The 19,182-nt window shown below is 43.4% G+C and overlaps 1 protein-coding gene and 1 long non-coding RNA gene across 6 annotated transcripts in view; one reads left to right on the top strand and one right to left on the bottom strand.

The window, feature by feature from the left end:
• KLHL1 (kelch like family member 1) overlaps positions 1–19,182 on the top strand; it is a 135,303-nt gene that overhangs the window by 108,251 nt on the left and 7,870 nt on the right. For 4 of the 5 annotated variants that reach the window (XM_083435835.1, XM_083435833.1, XM_083435834.1 and 1 more), the window contains exon 9: positions 18,466–18,678. In XM_083435835.1, the coding sequence (XP_083291961.1) occupies positions 18,466–18,678 (213 nt within the window). Of the gene's footprint in view, positions 1–18,465; positions 18,679–19,182 lie in introns of those variants that run through there. The other variant, XM_083435837.1, reaches the window with a different exon arrangement.
• Positions 712–18,444, bottom strand: LOC310675441. Its single transcript, XR_014510157.1, has 3 exons — positions 18,091–18,444; positions 5,063–5,109; positions 712–896 (listed from the first exon to the last, which is right to left on the bottom strand). It is a non-coding gene; the product is annotated as an uncharacterized lncRNA (long non-coding RNA).

Genomic DNA, 19,182 nt, shown 5'->3' on the forward strand with positions numbered 1-19,182 from the left:
ACAGGACTGAACCTTGCATACGGACTTTGCCTCCAGGCAAGTTTCCCCCCTGAGACTTGACTGGTTGGCTGGCTTCTCCCCGCACTGAGATCTGTTGTAGCTGGGCAGCACAGGGCTATGACACTTGTGCACATTTCTGCTCAGTTTGCATATATCTGTTGCTTAATATTGTGTGGAATCAGGAAGAAAAATAATTATAGTAGTCACATTTAGTCCAGGGATGCGGGTGGCACTGTGGTCTAAACCACAGAGCCTGGGGCTTGCTGATCAGAAGTTCGGCGGTTCGAATCCCTGCGATGGGGTGAGCTCCCATTGCTCAGTCCCTGCTCCTGCCAACCTAGCAGTTCAAAAGCATGTCAAGTGCAAGTAGATAAATAGGTACCGCTCTGGCGGGAAGGTAAACGGCGTTTCTGTGCGCTGCTCTGGTTTCGGTGTTCTGTTGCACCAGAAGCGGCTTAGTCATGTTGGCCACATGACCCAGCAGCTGTCTGCGGACAAACGCCAGCTCCTTCGGCCTATAGAGCGAGATGAGCACCCCAACCACAGAGTCGTCCGCAACTGGACCTAATGGTCAGGGGTACCTTTACCTTTACGTCACATTTAAACTATGTCCACTTAAAGTGAGATGACGGAACTATTACAAAAACAATTATATCTGTGTGCTCAGCTTGAAAGTAACAAGAAAAATAGTCAATGACTCGTGAAATCAGTCTTCTTTATAGTGTTCTGAGCAAGTGAAATTAAAGAAAGTGCTAGGGTCCACCAGGATAAGTAAATAACTGTGTGCAGTGTCACCGTGGGTCTGAGTGGGTCCTCATTCACTTCTTCATTCAGCTTAGGGACAGAGGCAGGAGGACAAATGTGATTCATGAAAGGGGTTTAAGTATCTGGCAGAGCTGTAAAAAACAACAGACGTTCCAGCCTTGCTCCGCCTGCAAGGAAGTATGTACAACTGAACCAACTACTTATTACACAGCATCAGATTGCCTGAGATTTTTAGTGTAGTTGATTCTCTGAATGATACCTCAAGGAGCTAGCAGCAGATGCGATATCTTGGGACTAAAATATTAACATATACTAACATGGCTCTCTCAAATACCCATTCTTTTATACTGAAAACCCGACTTTTCCTTTTCACATTCAAGGCTTCTCCCTCCAACATATTAAACGTGTTCTTCAATAGTTCTGTACTCAAACAAAACAACTAAACAAATGCACTTTTCCCAAAATGATCTTAATAAATAAAACAAAAGCCTGCTTTATTGTACCTTAAAGGCAACAGATGTCACCCAGTGTGGTCTGAGAGCACTTTAACTTGCACAAGAAGACTTCATGTTCCTCTCCATTCCCTGGCAGCCATCTCCCACCCCAACTTCTCCAAATCTGCTCTGGAGATTTGGCGCATCCTCTGGTGCAGACTAAGGGGTCCTTCCATTCTGACAACATTTGATTCAAGCAAGCACATTTATTGCGCCATACGCTACATTCTGTTAGTTTAAAGATGCCACAGGTCCCCTGTTGTTTGTATGTTTATATATGTCACAATAAACTCAGATTGATACTCCACAGAAACATAAACTCATTGAGTTGGCTTCAAACTATACTCTGCAAATCACTGTTAATATTTCGCTGGATGTGAGAGTCTTTATCCCTATCACCAGTCTAAGCTGATAAAACAGTTTGTGTTGTCTTATCAGAAAGACAAAAAATATCATGAGATTATCACTATAGCTAATTTTTGATGTTTTCCCCCGTTGCTTTTTCCCTTTTGAAGTGATATATATATATATATATATATATATATATATATATATATATATTCCATCTAATGGGAAATGTCACTAAATATCTGCAGACTGCATATTTTTTGTTTCCCCTCCCTCCTCTAGCCACACAGATAATGGAAAAAGCAAGCAAGATGCCAAGGGAGTTTTTGGAGACAGTTCTACTCTTTTGGAGTTTTGGGGACAGGGCGGATAGTGCCATCACCTGTGTGATAACTGGTCTGCCAAACAAAGGAATAAATATGCAGTAAAATAAAGCTATTTTACTAAGCTTATGCTTGCTCCTGAGTAACAGCTGCTGGCAGATTCTGTCTGACACGTTGACTGCATTATGGAGATGCTTCTTTACAGTGATATCTGTCTGGAGATTGCACGCTTCAAAGCCTGCTACTCTAATAGTCTAACATCATGGAATGTCTCTACAGCTGCAGTGGCATAGAGACTTTCCATGTGGTTGTCACAAGTTACAGTTTCCATGTGAGCCTGCTTGGTCTGGGATGTATAGTAGCAACAGTCAGTGATATTTTTCTAGAAAAAGAGGTGCCAGAACTGAATTCTGGTGAGTTCTGGCTGAAAAAAAAGCCCTGGCAGTAGCGATGCATGTTGCTATATTGTTAGGAAGTTTTTAATGTTTGATTCTATTTTTACTATTCTGTTGGGAACTGCCCAGAGTGGCTGGAGAAACCCAGCCAGATGGGCAGGGTATAAATTATTATTATTATTATTATTAAACAATGCCAGGCAAAAAAAATCGAGGTTTTTAGGATTAGGAGACTAAATTAGAGTTTCAGTGCATCATAGTACTTATCCAATACTTGTTAATGATAAATTTATTGCACACCTAAAAACAAAAGTAGCATTAGGCATATATAACTTTTGAATGCTAGTCCATATATTTTGAGTATATCTAAAAATAATACTTCAGATAGGACATTGTGTCCAATCTCACATTGCCCATTCATCCATAAACTATAGTTGACTTTCTAATTGGCATTGCTCCACTGCATCAAGTGCTGCTTAAATGTTTGAGAATAGCTCAAACGGACAGTTCTGCTTTGACTGCACAACTTTGTTCTCCCTCCAAAAGAATATTTTTTTATATAAATTTATTGTCACATTTAACCAGTCAGCTAAAATGTAAATTTACTAAATGATCTTGTAAGTGCAGCGCTGAAACCTCTGAGGAAATCTTCATTTGTTATTTTTCTTTCTGCTTTGTGCATAGCTAAGCACAGTGAAAATCTACGGCTGTTATAGATACTGTCTTTAGAAGATATGGATATAAGCCCATAATTTTAGCAATATAAACAAATATCAGTTGTGGTTTAAGTTCAGATATTTTTCTATAAATTCCATATGGTGAAAGTTGGCTAAGTACAATGTTAAGGCATAAAAGTAGGAAAATCTAAGTCCTGAAAGTAATAGAAAGAGAAAATTAAGCAGTTCTTGGTCTGATGACCAGCTTAATAGCCTCAACCCTTACATGATTTTGTAAAAAGATCAGAGGTCTCAACAGTCCCTTTAACGATGTCATTTGTCGGACACCCCAGTTAAGTTTTTTGAATTGTTGCTAAATGTCATGATTTGAACTTTCTCCTCCCTCATAAAATATGAACGGCATGGTTTTCAGTACAGTCATACCTCATGTTACGTCTGCTTCATGTTATGTTCTTTCAGGTTACGTCCCACAGCAACCCAGAAGTACTGGAAAGGGTTACTTCTGGGTTTCGCTTCTCACGCTTGCGCAGAAGCACAAAATGACGTAATGCTCAGAAGCGGCAAATCGCGCCGTTGTGGGTTGCATTCCTTTCATGTTGTGAATGGGCCTCCGGAACGGATCCCGTTCGCAACCAGAGGTATTGAGGCAAGAAAGAAGGGCTACCCCTATGCTATCCATATAATCAGTAATCAATATATTCATATATGCTCACACATAATCAGGGCTTACAGTATTTTATAATCCATTTTGAATCAAAGGGAAGCTGTGCCTTAGCTAACTGCATACTGCTTGAAACAGCAAAATTAGGAACCGGCCTTTCCCCTACAAACATCCGTGTACCCTGGACAAGGGGAAGACGTGAATCAGAGATTCGAGTACAAAATCCCCTCAGATACAGGCTAAATTAATCCACAGAACAGGAAGAGCAAAACCACAAAATCTCCAAAACTCCCTGTCCTGTCTTAACTAGGGGAGAGGTTAGACAGAGCGTCACTGCAAGCAACGGAAAGCAGAACTAGAACTCTGTGCTTGACCAGGAGCTGGAAGCATGGCAAGGAGCTTGCTAATTGGCTAATTTCGCTGGCGATATCGTGACTGCCTCATGGTTGTCTCATGATCTATGATTTGCTGTGATCTGCTCAGGTATAAAGACCTCTGGATTTCTGTCAATCGGGGTCCCAGTTCCTTTTGGAAGAGATTCCAAACTGGGTCCTTATTGCCTGGCAATAAACTTCACCTTCTAATTCTCCATTTGCTGAGTCTGCCTGATCCTTACTGATGCCAAGAGGGTACCTGCTTACGTTCGTTGCTTCAGTATCACTGTATACAAATGATTATTCATCACCCTCTCTTTCTCTCTCTCTCTCTCTCTCTCTCTCTCTCACACACACACACACACACACACATTTAAAGTCATTGAAATTAGTTCCTTTCGATATAGATCAGTTGGCAGAGCATGTACTATCAGGGTTGTGGGTTCAAGTCCCACGTTGGGCAAGTGGACTAGATGACTCTTGGGCTACCTTCCAACTCTACAAGTCTATTTCTATTATTCTATTTAAAATAGTCAAATCTGTTTACAAAGGTAATAACAGCAGCAGCCATCTTATTTTCATGATTCCACGTTTTTCATGGTTCAGTAGGTGCCTTTTCTTCATTTTGCAAACAGTGTTCGTTTTGCCTCAACTCTGGATATAATGCAATTTACCCACAGCTACCACTAGGGGGCAGCTTGTGGATGCTTCTCGTCGAAGTTCTGCAACTATCTCTCCTGCTGGGCTCACTGTGGTGCTCCTAGACCATTTACTTCAATCTATCTTCGTTTGTTTTGGGGAAGTATCCTGTCCTTCAGTTGCCTTGAGTAGAAGGCATGGGAAGCCCACAACCTGACATGAATGGCTCTGTGCAGGTCCCTGGTGGAAGCCTGGCAAGTGAGAATATATTATAATTCCAGAATATGCTAGTTTTTTAAAAATAATAATCTGATGTTATATAAAACATCAACACTGAGGAGTTAGGAGTTCTGAAAGCACTGCACTTCCACAAAGTATTTACTCACCCAATTTTTGCAGCAGAGAAATACAGCTTTGAGAGGGACCATAAAATCTGAAATGAAATTAAGGAGATACATTTTATTCTGATAGATTTAATTATTAGAAGCTCTGCTTATATCAAAGAGTTGCACATTATTCCTTTACTAACTCTTCGTATTACGATGCTTTAAAAGTGATCTATGGCTTCTGGGCCTCTTGTAAGAACAGATCTTCCCCCATTCTATTTTTAAATAATTCTGAATATGTGCATTTGGTAGAAAAATACCTTTAACTTCCTTTATTGGAAGATCATATCTGAACTTCTAGACATAAACAGCCTGCTTCTGAGTGACTCTCAAACAGAACAGCCACCCACTGAGTGAAGTGTCAAAAGTCACAATTGTGGTTTACCACAGGAGCCCTTCACACATATACAATAGCTGTCTTTCACAACCCACACAGAAAAACTTCTGCCTTTTATTGATTCTCCTCCTCCCAAAAGCAGGCTTTTAAGTACTTTATAGTTCCACAGGCTGATAGTGCTTATATCAAGTATAATGGGTTGCTCATTATTGATTACAGAGAAATAAAACAAGTAGACATTTCAGGGTGTTTTTTTTTTTTTTTTTTACAAAAATCTTTGAGACTCCAAACATACAATTGACACCCTTGGGTTCATATCAGGAGATGAAACTTTCCACACAGTGAGGGGGGAGGGGGGAATGGACAAGATCTGGAGCAGAATTTCCTTCTTGTTCCCCCCCCCAAAAAAAAAGTAATACAAATTTGCAGAATTCTACCCAGGCAAATTTTCCAAATTAAACAGGGAAGGGGAAAGAGTTGTGATAAGACTATTTAAACTTCTTGGTAGGATTCTGCACATACCTTCCTTGATACTGCTACTTAGAAGCAAAACTGCCCTTCCGTATCCTGCCTCTTGATTTAATGGACCCCAATAGTCAGGGACATGGATCCCCCCTCTGTTAAATGTTGGGAGAAACTGCACTAACAAAGAATTTTTTGCTCTATAAGATGCACCAGACCACAAGACGCACCTAGTTTTTGGAGGAGGAAAACAGGAAAAAAATATTCTGACTCTCAGAAGCCAGAACAGCAAGAGGGATTGCTACGCAGTGAAAGCAGCAATCCTCTTGCTGTTCTGGCTTCTGGGATAGCTGCGCAGCCTGCATTCGCTCCATAAGACACACACATATTTCCCCTTACTTTTTAGGAGGAAAAAAGTGAGTCTTATAGAGCAAAAAATACAGTGTATATATATATATATATATATTTGCTTTCGTAGATTTTCACGGGTACAGGAATGCAGGTTTTGGTGTCCTCGGGTGTCTTCCCGTGTAAAAGTTGGGGTGTCTAGGCGACGTTTCGACGAGGTCTCACTCGTCATCTTCAGGCTGGTGCTTTCGGCTTCTTGTTACTGGAACAGAGCAGGATCTCAGTGTTTGAGTTCCTATAAATACTGTTGAGGAGGTGTGGTGTATAGCCTCCAATGTTCTGGGCAGAGAGGAGGTTCCCAGGCTAGTGTGCCTTTTCTTCTTTTGTTCCTTAATTACTTGAGGGATATCTTGAGTGATTTCTTGAGTGATTTCCTGAATCCCACTTAGGTGGGTCATTAGGTGTGGATTAGTTGCTAAAGCCTTCGTGTCTTGAACTCTTGAACTTTGTGAAGAGTTTTTCTGAGAAGATGGCTGTACTGCACTTGGTTGTGCTCTGGCTTGGCTTCGTGTATAGGGGCGAGCCAGATCTGTGTAGGGATTGCAGGGGGGTGCAGCATCCGGAGGTGCCACCCTGGTTTGGCTACTGGATGGTGTCTGTAATTTATCTGTGGAGAGGGTCTGGGTTTGGGTCTGGTGTGGTTGATTGGTGATGGCGTTCTGTGTGCCTCTGGATCTGGTGTCAGATTTTGTGGGGAGGGCTAATTTCCAGATGTCTGGCAAGCGGGATGTGTCGTCACGTTTGTTCATGTTGTGAGGGTGTTTCTCTATCTCGATGGCTTCCATGATTATTCTCTTGTGGTGATGTTCCATGTTAAAGAGCAATTTGGAATCTGCAAAATTAATTTCGTGTCCTGTTTCTTTCATGTGTTGGAAAAGAGAGGAAGTTTTTTCTTCTTTTTTGACGGCATTCTTGTGTTCTGCGATCCGTGCATTTATTCGTCTGTTTGTTTGTCCAATGTACGTGGCTGGGCAGACTTTGCAGGGTATTTCATAGACCCCTTGGTTTTCCAACTGAATTTTATCCTTGGGGTTTCTGAGGATATTGGCTATTTTTTGGTTGGTGCAAAAGGCTGTTTTGATATTGTGTTTATGGAGGATTTTGCTAATTTTATCTGTAGTGCCCTTGATATAAGGAAGGAGGGCTATGCCATTGTTTTCTTCTGTGTCTTGGTTTTTGGGGGGTGTTTCTTTTTGGATTAGCTTCGTAACCCTGTTTTGCTGGTATCCATTGGCAATTAACACATTTGAGAGATTCTGTAACTCAGTTGTCAAGTGGTCTTCGTCAGCCAGGCGTTTGGTTCTGGAGATGAGAGTCTTGGCTACGGAGTTTATTTGTGCAGGGTGGTGGTGTGATTGTGCATGTAAGTAGCGGTTGGTGTGTGTTTTTTTCCGGTAGATAGTGTGTCCTAGGGAGCCATCAGGTTTTTTGTAGATAAGGACGTCAAGGAAGGGAAGTTGGTTGTTGGCTTCTATTTCCATAGTGAATTGTATTTTGGGGTGTAGGCTGTTGAGATGTGTGAGGAACACAATATCATAAACACAATATCAAAACAGCCTTTTGCACCAACCAAAAAATAGCCAATATCCTCAGAAACCCCAAGGATAAAATTCAGTTGGAAAACCAAGGGGTCTATGAAATACCCTGCAAAGTCTGCCCAGCCACGTACATTGGACAAACAAACAGACGAATAAATGCACGGATCGCAGAACACAAGAATGCCGTCAAAAAAGAAGAAAAAACTTCCTCTCTTTTCCAACACATGAAAGAAACAGGACACGAAATTAATTTTGCAGATTCCAAATTGCTCTTTAACATGGAACATCACCACAAGAGAATAATCATGGAAGCCATCGAGATAGAGAAACACCCTCACAACATGAACAAACGTGACGACACATCCCGCTTGCCAGACATCTGGAAATTAGCCCTCCCCACAAAATCTGACACCAGATCCAGAGGCACACAGAACGCCATCACCAATCAACCACACCAGACCCAAACCCAGACCCTCTCCACAGATAAATTACAGACACCATCCAGTAGCCAAACCAGGGTGGCACCTCCGGATGCTGCACCCCCCTGCAATCCCTACACAGATCTGGCTCGCCCCTATACACGAAGCCAAGCCAGAGCACAACCAAGTGCAGTACAGCCATCTTCTCAGAAAAACTCTTCACAAAGTTCAAGAGTTCAAGACACGAAGGCTTTAGCAACTAATCCACACCTAATGACCCACCTAAGTGGGATTCAGGAAATCACTCAAGAAATCACTCAAGATATCCCTCAAGTAATTAAGGAACAAAAGAAGAAAAGGCACACTAGCCTGGGAACCTCCTCTCTGCCCAGAACATTGGAGGCTATACACCACACCTCCTCAACAGTATTTATAGGAACTCAAACACTGAGATCCTGCTCTGTTCCAGTAACAAGAAGCCGAAAGCACCAGCCTGAAGATGACGAGTGAGACCTCGTCGAAACGTCGCCTAGACACCCCAACTTTTACACGGGAAGACACCCGAGGACACCAAAACCTGCATATATATATATATATATATATATATATATATATATATGAAGATCCAGTGTGGAATAGTGACTAGAGTGTTGGAATAGCACCTGGGACACCAGGGTTCATATCCCTAGACAGCTTTGAAGGAGTCCTGAAACAGGAGCATTTCTTTTAACCATTGTTGTAATGTAAATAGCTGTAAACTATACAAAAGTAGCAAGCAATTGTTATGATGACAGGATAATGGTAAAACACTGTGGCTCATCCTACAGGAATTTAAACTACAGGAAGCTTTGCTTTGATAGTCAGTTACAGAATCGATTCCTCCAGTTTGTAACCCATGGCAGATGAATTAACCTCTGGTGAGGTTCAGCACACGATTCTATTTGAGTGGCTGCTTTATGAAAGGGCATTTGCTGCTGCTGCCGCTGCTGTTGCTTGGAAGAAAGAGCAGAAAATGCTTTTAAATCTGCAGCAACTGGAAAGGGGAGATGTTCCTGCCCTGAACTGACTAGCTTGTCTTTTCTTCCCTATGAGCACTTTATCATTCTTTATCATTCTGAATAATACACCTTTAGGAAGTCACCTTCCTGATCTGGCCTTCTTCCTTCCCCTCTGTTTTGCAGGTTAATTGCTGCACTAGTAATATATCTATTCATAGTCATATGTCATTTTCTTTTCCTGGCATTCCTTTACTTTGTTTCCTTCACTACCTTTCAATTTTCCTTACATTTGTGCTTCTCCTTCTGCTGCCTACCACACTTCTTTAAAAGTTTGAAAGGCGTTTTCTTCCTCTTCTTTTTCCACACTCTTTGCCTTTGTTGTTGTTGTTTAGTCGTTTAGTCGTGTCTGACTCTTTGTGACCCCCTGGACCAGAGCACGCCAGGCCCTCCTGTCTTCCACTGCCTCCCGCAGTTTGGTCAAACTCATGCTGCTAGCTTCGAGAACACTGTCCAGCAATCTCGTCCTCTGTCGTCCCCTTCTCCTTGTGCCCTCCATCTTTCCCAACATCAGGTTCTTTTCCAAGGAGTCTTCTCTTCTCATGAGGTGGTCAAAGTATTGGAGCTTTATTTTCAGGTGGGGGTTGAATCACCAAAATGAAACAACTCTCTTCCAAACACTTTCTAATAACTTAGTGACCATCCACTTCAAGAAAGATGTAGGTTTTTAAAAATTCAAATATACATAGTTGCTGTTCATTCTGATCCCACTTTCTCTGTCTCCCTGTCTCTCCCTTCCCTTTGTAAAGAGCCTGTGTTTCATCTGCATAGCCATTCCATTTCTTGACCACAATAATGGACAAAGCCATCCTAATAGTGGGTCCTGTGTTGCAGCCAAGGCCCTGCTGGTCACTGTAGAAAGTGGTTCGCATCCCCTTTTTCATCTGGGGGTCCATCGCTGGATCTGCTCCACCTAGGTAAAGGTAAAGGTACCCCTGCCCGTACGGGCCAGTCTTGCCAGACTCTAGGGTTGTGCACTCATCTCACTCCATAGGCCGGGAGCCAGCGCTGTCCGCAGACACTTCCGGGTCACGTGGCCAGCGTGACAAGCTGCATCTGGCAAGCCAGCGCAGCACACGGATCGCTGTTTACCTTCCCGCTGGTAAGCGGTCCCTATTTATCTACTTGCACCCGAAGGTGCTTTCGAACTGCTAGGTTGGCAGGCGCTGGGACCGAACGACGGGAGCACACCCCGCCGCGGGGATTCGAACCGCCGACCTTTCGATCGGCAAAGCTGAGGCTTTAACCCACAGCGCCACCCGCGTCCCTCTGCTCCACCTACATCCCTGCAAAGCCCTCTTTTGGTTACCACTGGCAAAACACTGCTGGCAGTAATTTCCCACCCACCTGGAGGGCACAGTGGGGTTACAGCAAAAGCCCTCCCTAACTAGCAAAGCTCAGCTGAGGGATGCCTTCACCTAATCCTGTCCCCCCCCACCCCCCGTTTATCAGAGAGTTAGGGTTGGAGCTAAAGAGGCTATAAATGGCTAAAACATACAGACTCCAACACGCAAATACTAGTAGTCCCTTTCACAGAGGTAGCGAAATCAACCTATACACACATCCCACAAGAAGCAAATGAATGAAAAGCACATTTTAGGACCGTTAACCATTCTTAAAGGTAAAGGGATCCCTGACAGTTAAGTCCAGTTGCGAACGATTCTGGGGTTGCGGCGCTCATCTCGCTGTACAGACCAAGGGAGCCAGCGTTTGTTCGCGCCGCAGTTAAGCCGCTTCTGGCACAATGGAACACCAACACCAGAGCAGCACATGGAAACGCTGTTTACCTTCCCGCCGGAGTAGTACCTATTAATCTACTTGCACTTTTGGGTGTGCTTTCAAACTTCTAGGTTGGCAGGAGCTGGAACTGAGCAACAGGAGCTCATTCCGTCACGGGGATTCAAATTGCTGTCCTTTTGATCAGCAAGCCCAAGGCTCAGTGGTTTAGACCACAGTGCCACCCGCGTCCATTCTTATTTACTTGTAATCTAGACATTATATAATGCAAGAAGTGCAAGCGCGGCAAATTTACACAACTTTATAGCACGTCATACAAGCCCATCTCTCACACAAAGCAAAGTGTAAGGCCTGAACTATACCTGAAGTTGAAGTGCTAGGATTCTGACGGGTAGAGTAGACTGCCTGAACCATTAAAAACTGCAGGTGGTACTTTTAAATATATATCTTAAGAACAAAAACAACATTGCAAGCAAACAATTAGTGCACCAGAGGGGAAAGCCCAGTCCAGGCTGCTCTGTAGAATACGAGATTATTATTTTCCTTGCAGAATATTTTCAAGAAGGAGGAGCATTTTAAATGTAGCATCCCCACCAACTTTACTTGCAGTTTAAAGTGGTTTAGAGAGTAATCCTATGCATGAGGAGCCGGCATAAAGCAAGTTGCTATAAATTAAGCCAGCATATAGTTACAACATTTCCAAACCCTGTCAGGTGCGGCTGCTCTGCTTAAGCCTAGAAGAGGGAAAATGAGCCTTTAAAATACAGTGGTACCTCGCAAGACGAAAGAGTTTTTTATTTTTTGAGTTGCTTCGCAAGACGAATTTCCCTATGGGCTTGCTTCGCAAGACGAAAATGTCTTGCGCCTTTTTCTTAAGATTCCACTTAAACATTAGGAAGAACTTCCTGACAGTAAGAGCTGTTCGACAGTGGAATTTGCTGCCAAGGAGTGTGGTGGAGTCTCCTTCTTTGGAGGTCTTTAAGCAGAGGCTTGACAACCATATGTCAGGAGTGCTCTGATGGTGTTTCCTGCTTGGCAGGGGGTTGGACTCGATGGCCCTTGTGGTCTCTTCCAACTCTATGATTCTTAAAACCGTCAATGCATTCCTATGGGAAACCGTGCTTCGCAAGACGAAAAATTCACAAGACGAAAAAACTCGCAGAACGAATTAATTTCGTCTTGCGAGGCACCACTGTAGTGCTTTATGAGGGGTTGCCGGGTCACATGTCTGAGTTGACCAGACTTAGGATCTAGGCCCCAGCCCTTTCTGGTCTCATCCACATCACCACCTCATAACACCCCTTTTAGGGGACTTCAACCTGCCTTGGCTCAGCCAGCAGAGCCCTGGCTGAGCTGGGATGGGCAAATTACACTACTGGACATCAGCTGCATCCTCAGTTGCTCATCCTGGTGGATCTTGCCATAGGATTCCCCACTACATTTACATTTGCATATAAACATGCAATGCCCGGTTCAGTGCAAATTAATGCAATGCGTCAATGAACAGCAGTCAGGTGCCACCACTTTTGCTTTTCTGTCAGACATGAAATTCAGATAGGTTTGAGCTACATCCCTGGCCTCATTAACGAAAGCGATTGTAGGCTATTAATAATTGGCCCAAGGAAATAAGCTATTAGTTGAATTTAAAAATATACACTATTCGATAGTTGCTTCGTGGTGATTGTGGGTTTTCAAAGAGTTATACTTCTCTGCCTTTCGTACACCACTTGATAAAACGTATGGTGACATTTTCTTTTAACTGAATCGAGACTCATTCATAATTCAGTGTGTGAGCCTGATCTTTAACACCTTTTCTCATCAATGCACTTTCCTGGAGTGCAGCCCCTGAAAAGCCCTGCGTGCAGTCACTCTGTTCTGCACGTTATCTCTGCTTTCTGAATGAGTATATTCTGAGCAGAATTAAATCTTATTAGGTATTGTACCTAAAGCTCCCAGGAGACTCAATCTGCTGGAAACATGAATGACTCCCCACCGCCCAACAATGCTATTCTGTTTTGGTGAACAAAAGCGAAAATTCCTCCTATCAGTGAGTGAGAGTCTTTGCATGCATTAACATGTAAACCATATTAGGTTTCATGCTGTACCCGCTTTCAGTGGACTTCTAAGTAAGATCATGTGTAAGATCATGCTGTGACACTTCCTTCATACTCTCATGGGGTTTTAGTTACATGGAGATCTATTAAAACTGAATCAACCCAATGAATCAGCTTGATTGCAATTGAGTAATCAGCTATAGGAGCAACCCAATGCACAAGAAGCTGGCATAAAGCAAGTCAGTGTAAATTAGGTTGGCATAAAATTATACCAGACTTGCTCAGTAGAGCATGAGACTCTTAGGGTCATGGGTTCGAGCCCCACATTGGACAAAAACATCCCTCCATTGCAGGGGGTTGGTTTAGATGACCCTTGTCCCTTCCAACTGTACAATTTTATGATTCTGTGAAACCTCGTTCAGCAGCAGGGCTGCTGCTGTTGCTGCTCTTCCTAAGAGCCAGTGTGATGTAGTTAAGAGCAGTAGTCTTGTTATCTGGGGAACCGGGTTCATGTCTCCGCTCCTCCACATGCAGCTGCTGGGTAACCTTGGGCTAGTCACACTTTTGTGAAGTCTCTCAGCCCCATTCACCTCACAGAGTGTTTGTTTTGGGGGAGGAAGGGAAAGGAGAATGTTAGCCACTTTGAGACTCCTGAAGGGGAGTGATAAAGCGGGATATCAAATCCAAACTCTTCTTCTTCTTCTTCCTAAGCCTTGCAAAGGGAAAACAATAGGTTAAAACAGTACCCTATGCAGGTCATAGGATTTGACCTAGCTGAGCTGGCTAAGGATGCACCCTAAGTACCCCCCCATTCAAATCCCTACAGCGGGGTGAGCTCCCGTTGCTCAGTCCCTGCTCCTACCAACCTAGCAGTTCGAAAGCACGTCAAAGTGCAAGTAGATAAATAGGGACCGCTCTGGCGGGAAGGTAAACGGCATTTTTGTGCGCTGCTCTGGTTCACCAGAAGCAGCTTAGTCATGCTGGCCACATGACCTGGAAGCTGTACGCCGGCTCCCTCGGCCAGTAAAGCGAGATGAGCACCACAACCCCAGAGTCATCCACAACTGGACCTAATGGTCAGGGGTCCCTTTACCTTTTACACCAGTGTTTGCTCCGCCAACTTTGGCTGAGCTGGAGTTGGGGTCTTAATGCTGACTGAGCCTAACTGACCTGGGAATCCGCTGGCTGATTGTGAGATCCACTGCATCCTAAGCTGCTCATCCTAATGGAACTTGCCATAAGATTGTCCTCAAAGCATTCTTTTCAACACACAAGTATAAGTCCTAAAGTACACTATTGATCTGACTCTTATCTCAGAAAGTATGGAAGGAAAAAATGAGAATCATTAGTTGGAAATTATTTCATAAGGCCATGGAGTATTCGGAACACTCTGTTTTCAGAGATTCCAGACAGAAAACAGCATGATCAATGTCTCCTGAATGAACAAAGTGGATGAGTGTTATATCTAACATGATTGATCTGTCAAAGAATAATATTACTGAAACGCCACTATCCGGTGCAAAACAATTGCATGAGTTAGTTAATGATCTCGAGATGGGAAGAAATATATTTGTTTACAAAAACAAGCACAAATAAGTACACCATGATGTTAAGGAAATGAAACAATCTGTTGTGACAGGCAGCTTGACAAGTAAGTCTTGCGTTATGCATGGAATTATTCCCCATCCTCAGTTTTTGAAGTATAATTCAATAGTTTGCCTTGTTGCTGTGCTTACTGTACAGAGATTAAAACAATCCATTGTAAAATAAGAATGCATTTCTACTAAATCATCCCCCGAAGGAAAAGTGCCAGCTCAACTGCATACAATTTTATGTATTGTATTTATATCGCACCCTTCCTCTGATCCTAAATGAATCCCAGGAATACACTTACTTGGAAGTAAGCTCCATTGAACATTGTAGGACCTACTTTCAAGTAAACATGCATAGAATTGCACTGTTAATTAGGTGAGTCCATTCAGCTTTCTTAAGCATCCTTTTCAATGCTTTCTGTCTTGAGCACTACAAGTTACTGTCAGCTGTTTTCCTAGTAAGGTAGTAATATTTCTGTGACACAACTAACACCTAAGGTAGATCGGCTGCATGCTTGTTTTCTCACTGTAGAGGTCTTGGGCTCTTTCACATGCTTACCGATTCAGAAATCCAATGTGTATGGTGGAACAGTGCCTAGGAATCTGCCACTAGGCCTACAATGTAATGAAGAGTTGCACAACTTGTTTACCAGCCGGATGAATTCAACTTGCTGGTCATGCATGAAAAAGCAGAATCAACCCTGCCTATACTTACTTTATCTGCTTGCCTAGGAGTCCAGGTGGGTGGCCGTTGCTGCATGGTGCTGCCATGGCAGGTTCAGGGAAGTTGCCACCTTCCATTTGCGGCCTGGGGAGGGCATGGCTGGCACTGCCCACCTCCGGCCATGTCAGACCCTCAGTTCAGGATGGGCAGTGCCAGTTCACTCAATCAGAGTCTGGGGCTTGGGGCTGCAGCCCAGCTCCAGCCTATTTAAGGGGGTGGCCAGGTGTAGGCTACCACCTTGGCTGATTGTTGTGGTATTTTTCCACCCTGTCTTTAGGGACCCACTGAGGGGGAGGAGAGGAGTGGGCACGTTGCCTATGGACCTTGCTATAGTTAATTTGGTTGCCGTATTAGGAGCAAGGGAGGAATTTTCTCCTAGCAAATTTGCTGGCTTATAGGTTTTCACCGACCTCGTAGCAGCCATCACTGTAGCAGCGGATGAGGTATTCGGCTGGATTCTTAGTCACAGGGGTACCCTGTGTGGGACGCGGGTGGCGCTGTGGGTAAAAGCCTCAGCGCCTAGGGCTTGCCGATCGAAAGGTCGGTGGTTCGAATCCCCGCAGCGGGGTGCGCTCCCGTTGTTCGGTCCCAGCGCCTGCCAACCTAGCAGTTTGAAAGCACTCCCGTGTGCAAGTAGATAAATAGGGACCACTTACTAGCGGGAAGGTAAACGGCGTTTCCGTGTGCGGCTCTGGCTCGCAGAGCAGCGATGTCACGCTGGCCACGTGACCCGGAAGTGTCTCCGGACAGCGCTGGCCCCCGGCCTCTTGAGTGAGATGGGCGCACAACCCTAGAGTCTGTCAAGACTGGCCCGTACGGACAGGGGTACCTTTACCTTTTACCCCCCGTTAGAGGGGTTCAGGAGGTTGACGCTGTTCAGGAGTCCCCTAGGGGACCAGTGGGCCAAAACACCTCTCCCAATAGTGGTCTGTGGAGGGTCATGGCATCCAGTCCATGTTGGGGGTGACTCCCCAGTACAGGTTTGACCCTACCAGGTTCCTATCAGGTAGCAGGCAGGCTACATGTCCAATGCCTTAGCCAAATCTACTCTTTCCTGTAATCAATAAGGTTGTGGCCTAATCCAACCCAATACCAATTGTTCTTGTGGCCCTCCCTTCACCTGCCACGGTCATTATGCACCTGTGCCTGCAAGGGAATAGGTTCCATGCAACTCAGCGAGATTTACTACTGAATACATATGCAGAGTGTTGCACTGTGAAGCATGCTACTTAATTAGAAGGCATAAACATTTTGATGTGGCTGTTCTTTCTACTTGCATTCAGTCTTAAATATGCTTGTGGATTTACAGTAACGTATACTAAGCTACATTGGTTATGCCAACCACTACAATAATGATTTGATTCTTATAAATTGCAGATTAATTTATAGAACAATAAATCAAAATAAGCCCAGTCACTTGACATCATTTCCCTTGGAATCAAAATGTGAACATAGGTAAACTATTCTGAGAGAGTATTCCTGTTGTGAGACACACACACAATACAAGAATTTCCAGATTCCCTTGATATTTATGGTATGAAGCTGATGAGAGGACCTCAAAATGCCATGCATTCATAAGATACAGTAGGAGGAGGAGAATACAGCTTCATTAACAATGAAACTTTAAATATACATTTAACTAGCTGAGAATTTATGAAGTACTTAGGACTATAAAAGCTTCCAAGTAAATAATTCTTTCACTGATCGGAGGTTTTGCATCCCAAATTGCTCAGTGCTTGGACTTTAAAATGCTCCACATTTCTATAAATTTTATTATTCTCTAGGCAGTGTACAACAGGCAACAAGCTGTGAAAGAATTCTTATAAGAAATGCATTCAGTGTGTCAACATTGTTAGACTGCAATCAGAATAATTTTCTCATGTGCACTTATATGGGGTGGAACCAATTATGTTTTATTTGCCCTGGAGCAAGCTTCCAAATGGATTTGGAATTTTAGTTACTGAACACTTTACCATCGCAATACTAAGTAGTCTTAAAGAAATCCCACCCCCACCCCTGATTTCTATGTATAAACCAATCCTAAATGGCAGTCTGTAAGAAATTATGTCTCACAGTTGACATAAAAGCGTATTAATGCTTTGCGACAAACACTTAAATTGAGAGTTGGTGTAGCGTGTGTCTACACCGTAAGTAAGCACCATTAGTACATGCCTACTCATAAGTAAGCCCCATTAATTTCAATAATATGCTGGTGTTATCTTTGAGCTGGGCTTGGGTACTTAATGCCAGCTGATCTTACCATAGGATTGCCCTCTCCCCCAGTGATGAATCAGGAAATTCCGGGTTTGTATCACCTCCAGGGCTATAGCTTGGGGGTGGTGAAGTGGGCCCCAACCAGGCACACAGGCGATGGGGGGGGGGCAAAACCAGCTAAAAAATATGTCCATAAATATAAATATTGATTATTGCTTCATAAGAAATGGCTTTAAACAGAGCGTGAATTGAATGGATGGGGGTTTGGGGTTGGAGGAGAGGTGGAAAGAAGAGCTAATTTATCCGTGGGTAGGGGGCGCAATCTGGATGGTTCTGCCAGGGGCGCAAGATCACCTAGCTACGGCTAGCTCTAAGGGCCAAAAATGAGAAACGGGTGAATTTTGTATGCAGAAATGTAAAGGTTTGTTTGTTTGTTTTTAAAATCTCTTTTCATAGCTATTCAGCATATGGTTTTGACGCATTTTTACCATATGAACTGTATGAGTGCAGTGGCTGAGCTCCATTTTGGGCCTCCCAAAGCTTGCACTGCCATGGGGGCCCCTTCGCAACCAGCAATGAGGCTTTCAAGCTTTGGAATGGTGGAAATATATACAAGAAAAAAATGAATCAATATGAGTCATGCAACTCAGTTTGGGTCTAGTAGCCCCAAAACCTTTCAGCAGTTTTAAGTCGCTTCTGGGGCCACTCTGGGATTAGTGGCCCCGAAGCTTAAGCTCCATTAGTTTCACAGTCGACCCACCCCTGTATGTAGATTGTAGATATGTGCGGAAAGGAACATGTTTCCCAGTTTGGTTTCTATTACTGTACGTTATGCTTAGTAATTTGTATGTGGTTTATTTTAGGTTATATTCAGTTGGCGGTCGAGATGGAAGTTCTTGTTTGAGTTCTATGGAGTACTATGACCCCCACACAAACAAATGGAACATGTGTGCTCCAATGTGTAAAAGGAGAGGAGGCGTTGGGGTGGCTACATGTGACGGTTTTCTCTATGCAGTCGGAGGCCATGATGCTCCTGCCTCTAACCACTGCTCCAGACTCCTGGACTATGTTGAAAGGTACCCGTTCTGTATGTGTTTTTACGTAGTGATTCTGAATGCAAACTTGACTGTTCCCTTCCTCCCTTAAACATCTATAAATATGTATTCCGTTGTCTTATGGCTTGAATTTATTAAAACAAACTCTTAAAAGAACAGCTACAGGTTAATTGCAATAAGAAAAACAATATATAAAGCTGAACATTGTTCTGAAATTAGTTATTCCCAAGTACAATAAATACAACCCATTTTTAAGCAAAGCTATCAATATTCTTTCCTCCTTAGCTCTCCCCTGTTAATTTCATCATTGGAAATATTTCTAAAATCTGTTCATGCCGATCAATAAATGACAGAGATGTAACACTTTCGCTGAATAATTTGTGCGATATACTTCCAGTTAAAAATGGCTTGTCAGCTCTTTGTTCTTCTCTTTCAGAATTGATTTGAAACTTCCTTGTAATTAGACCATTGCTCTACCTGTTACGCTAACCCCATTCTCTGACATCTGGGGCATAATAATAATAA

The sequence above is a fragment of the Podarcis tiliguerta genome (genome assembly GCF_965153285.1).
Source record: "Podarcis tiliguerta genome assembly, chromosome: 4".
NCBI lineage: Eukaryota > Metazoa > Chordata > Lepidosauria > Squamata > Lacertidae > Podarcis > Podarcis tiliguerta.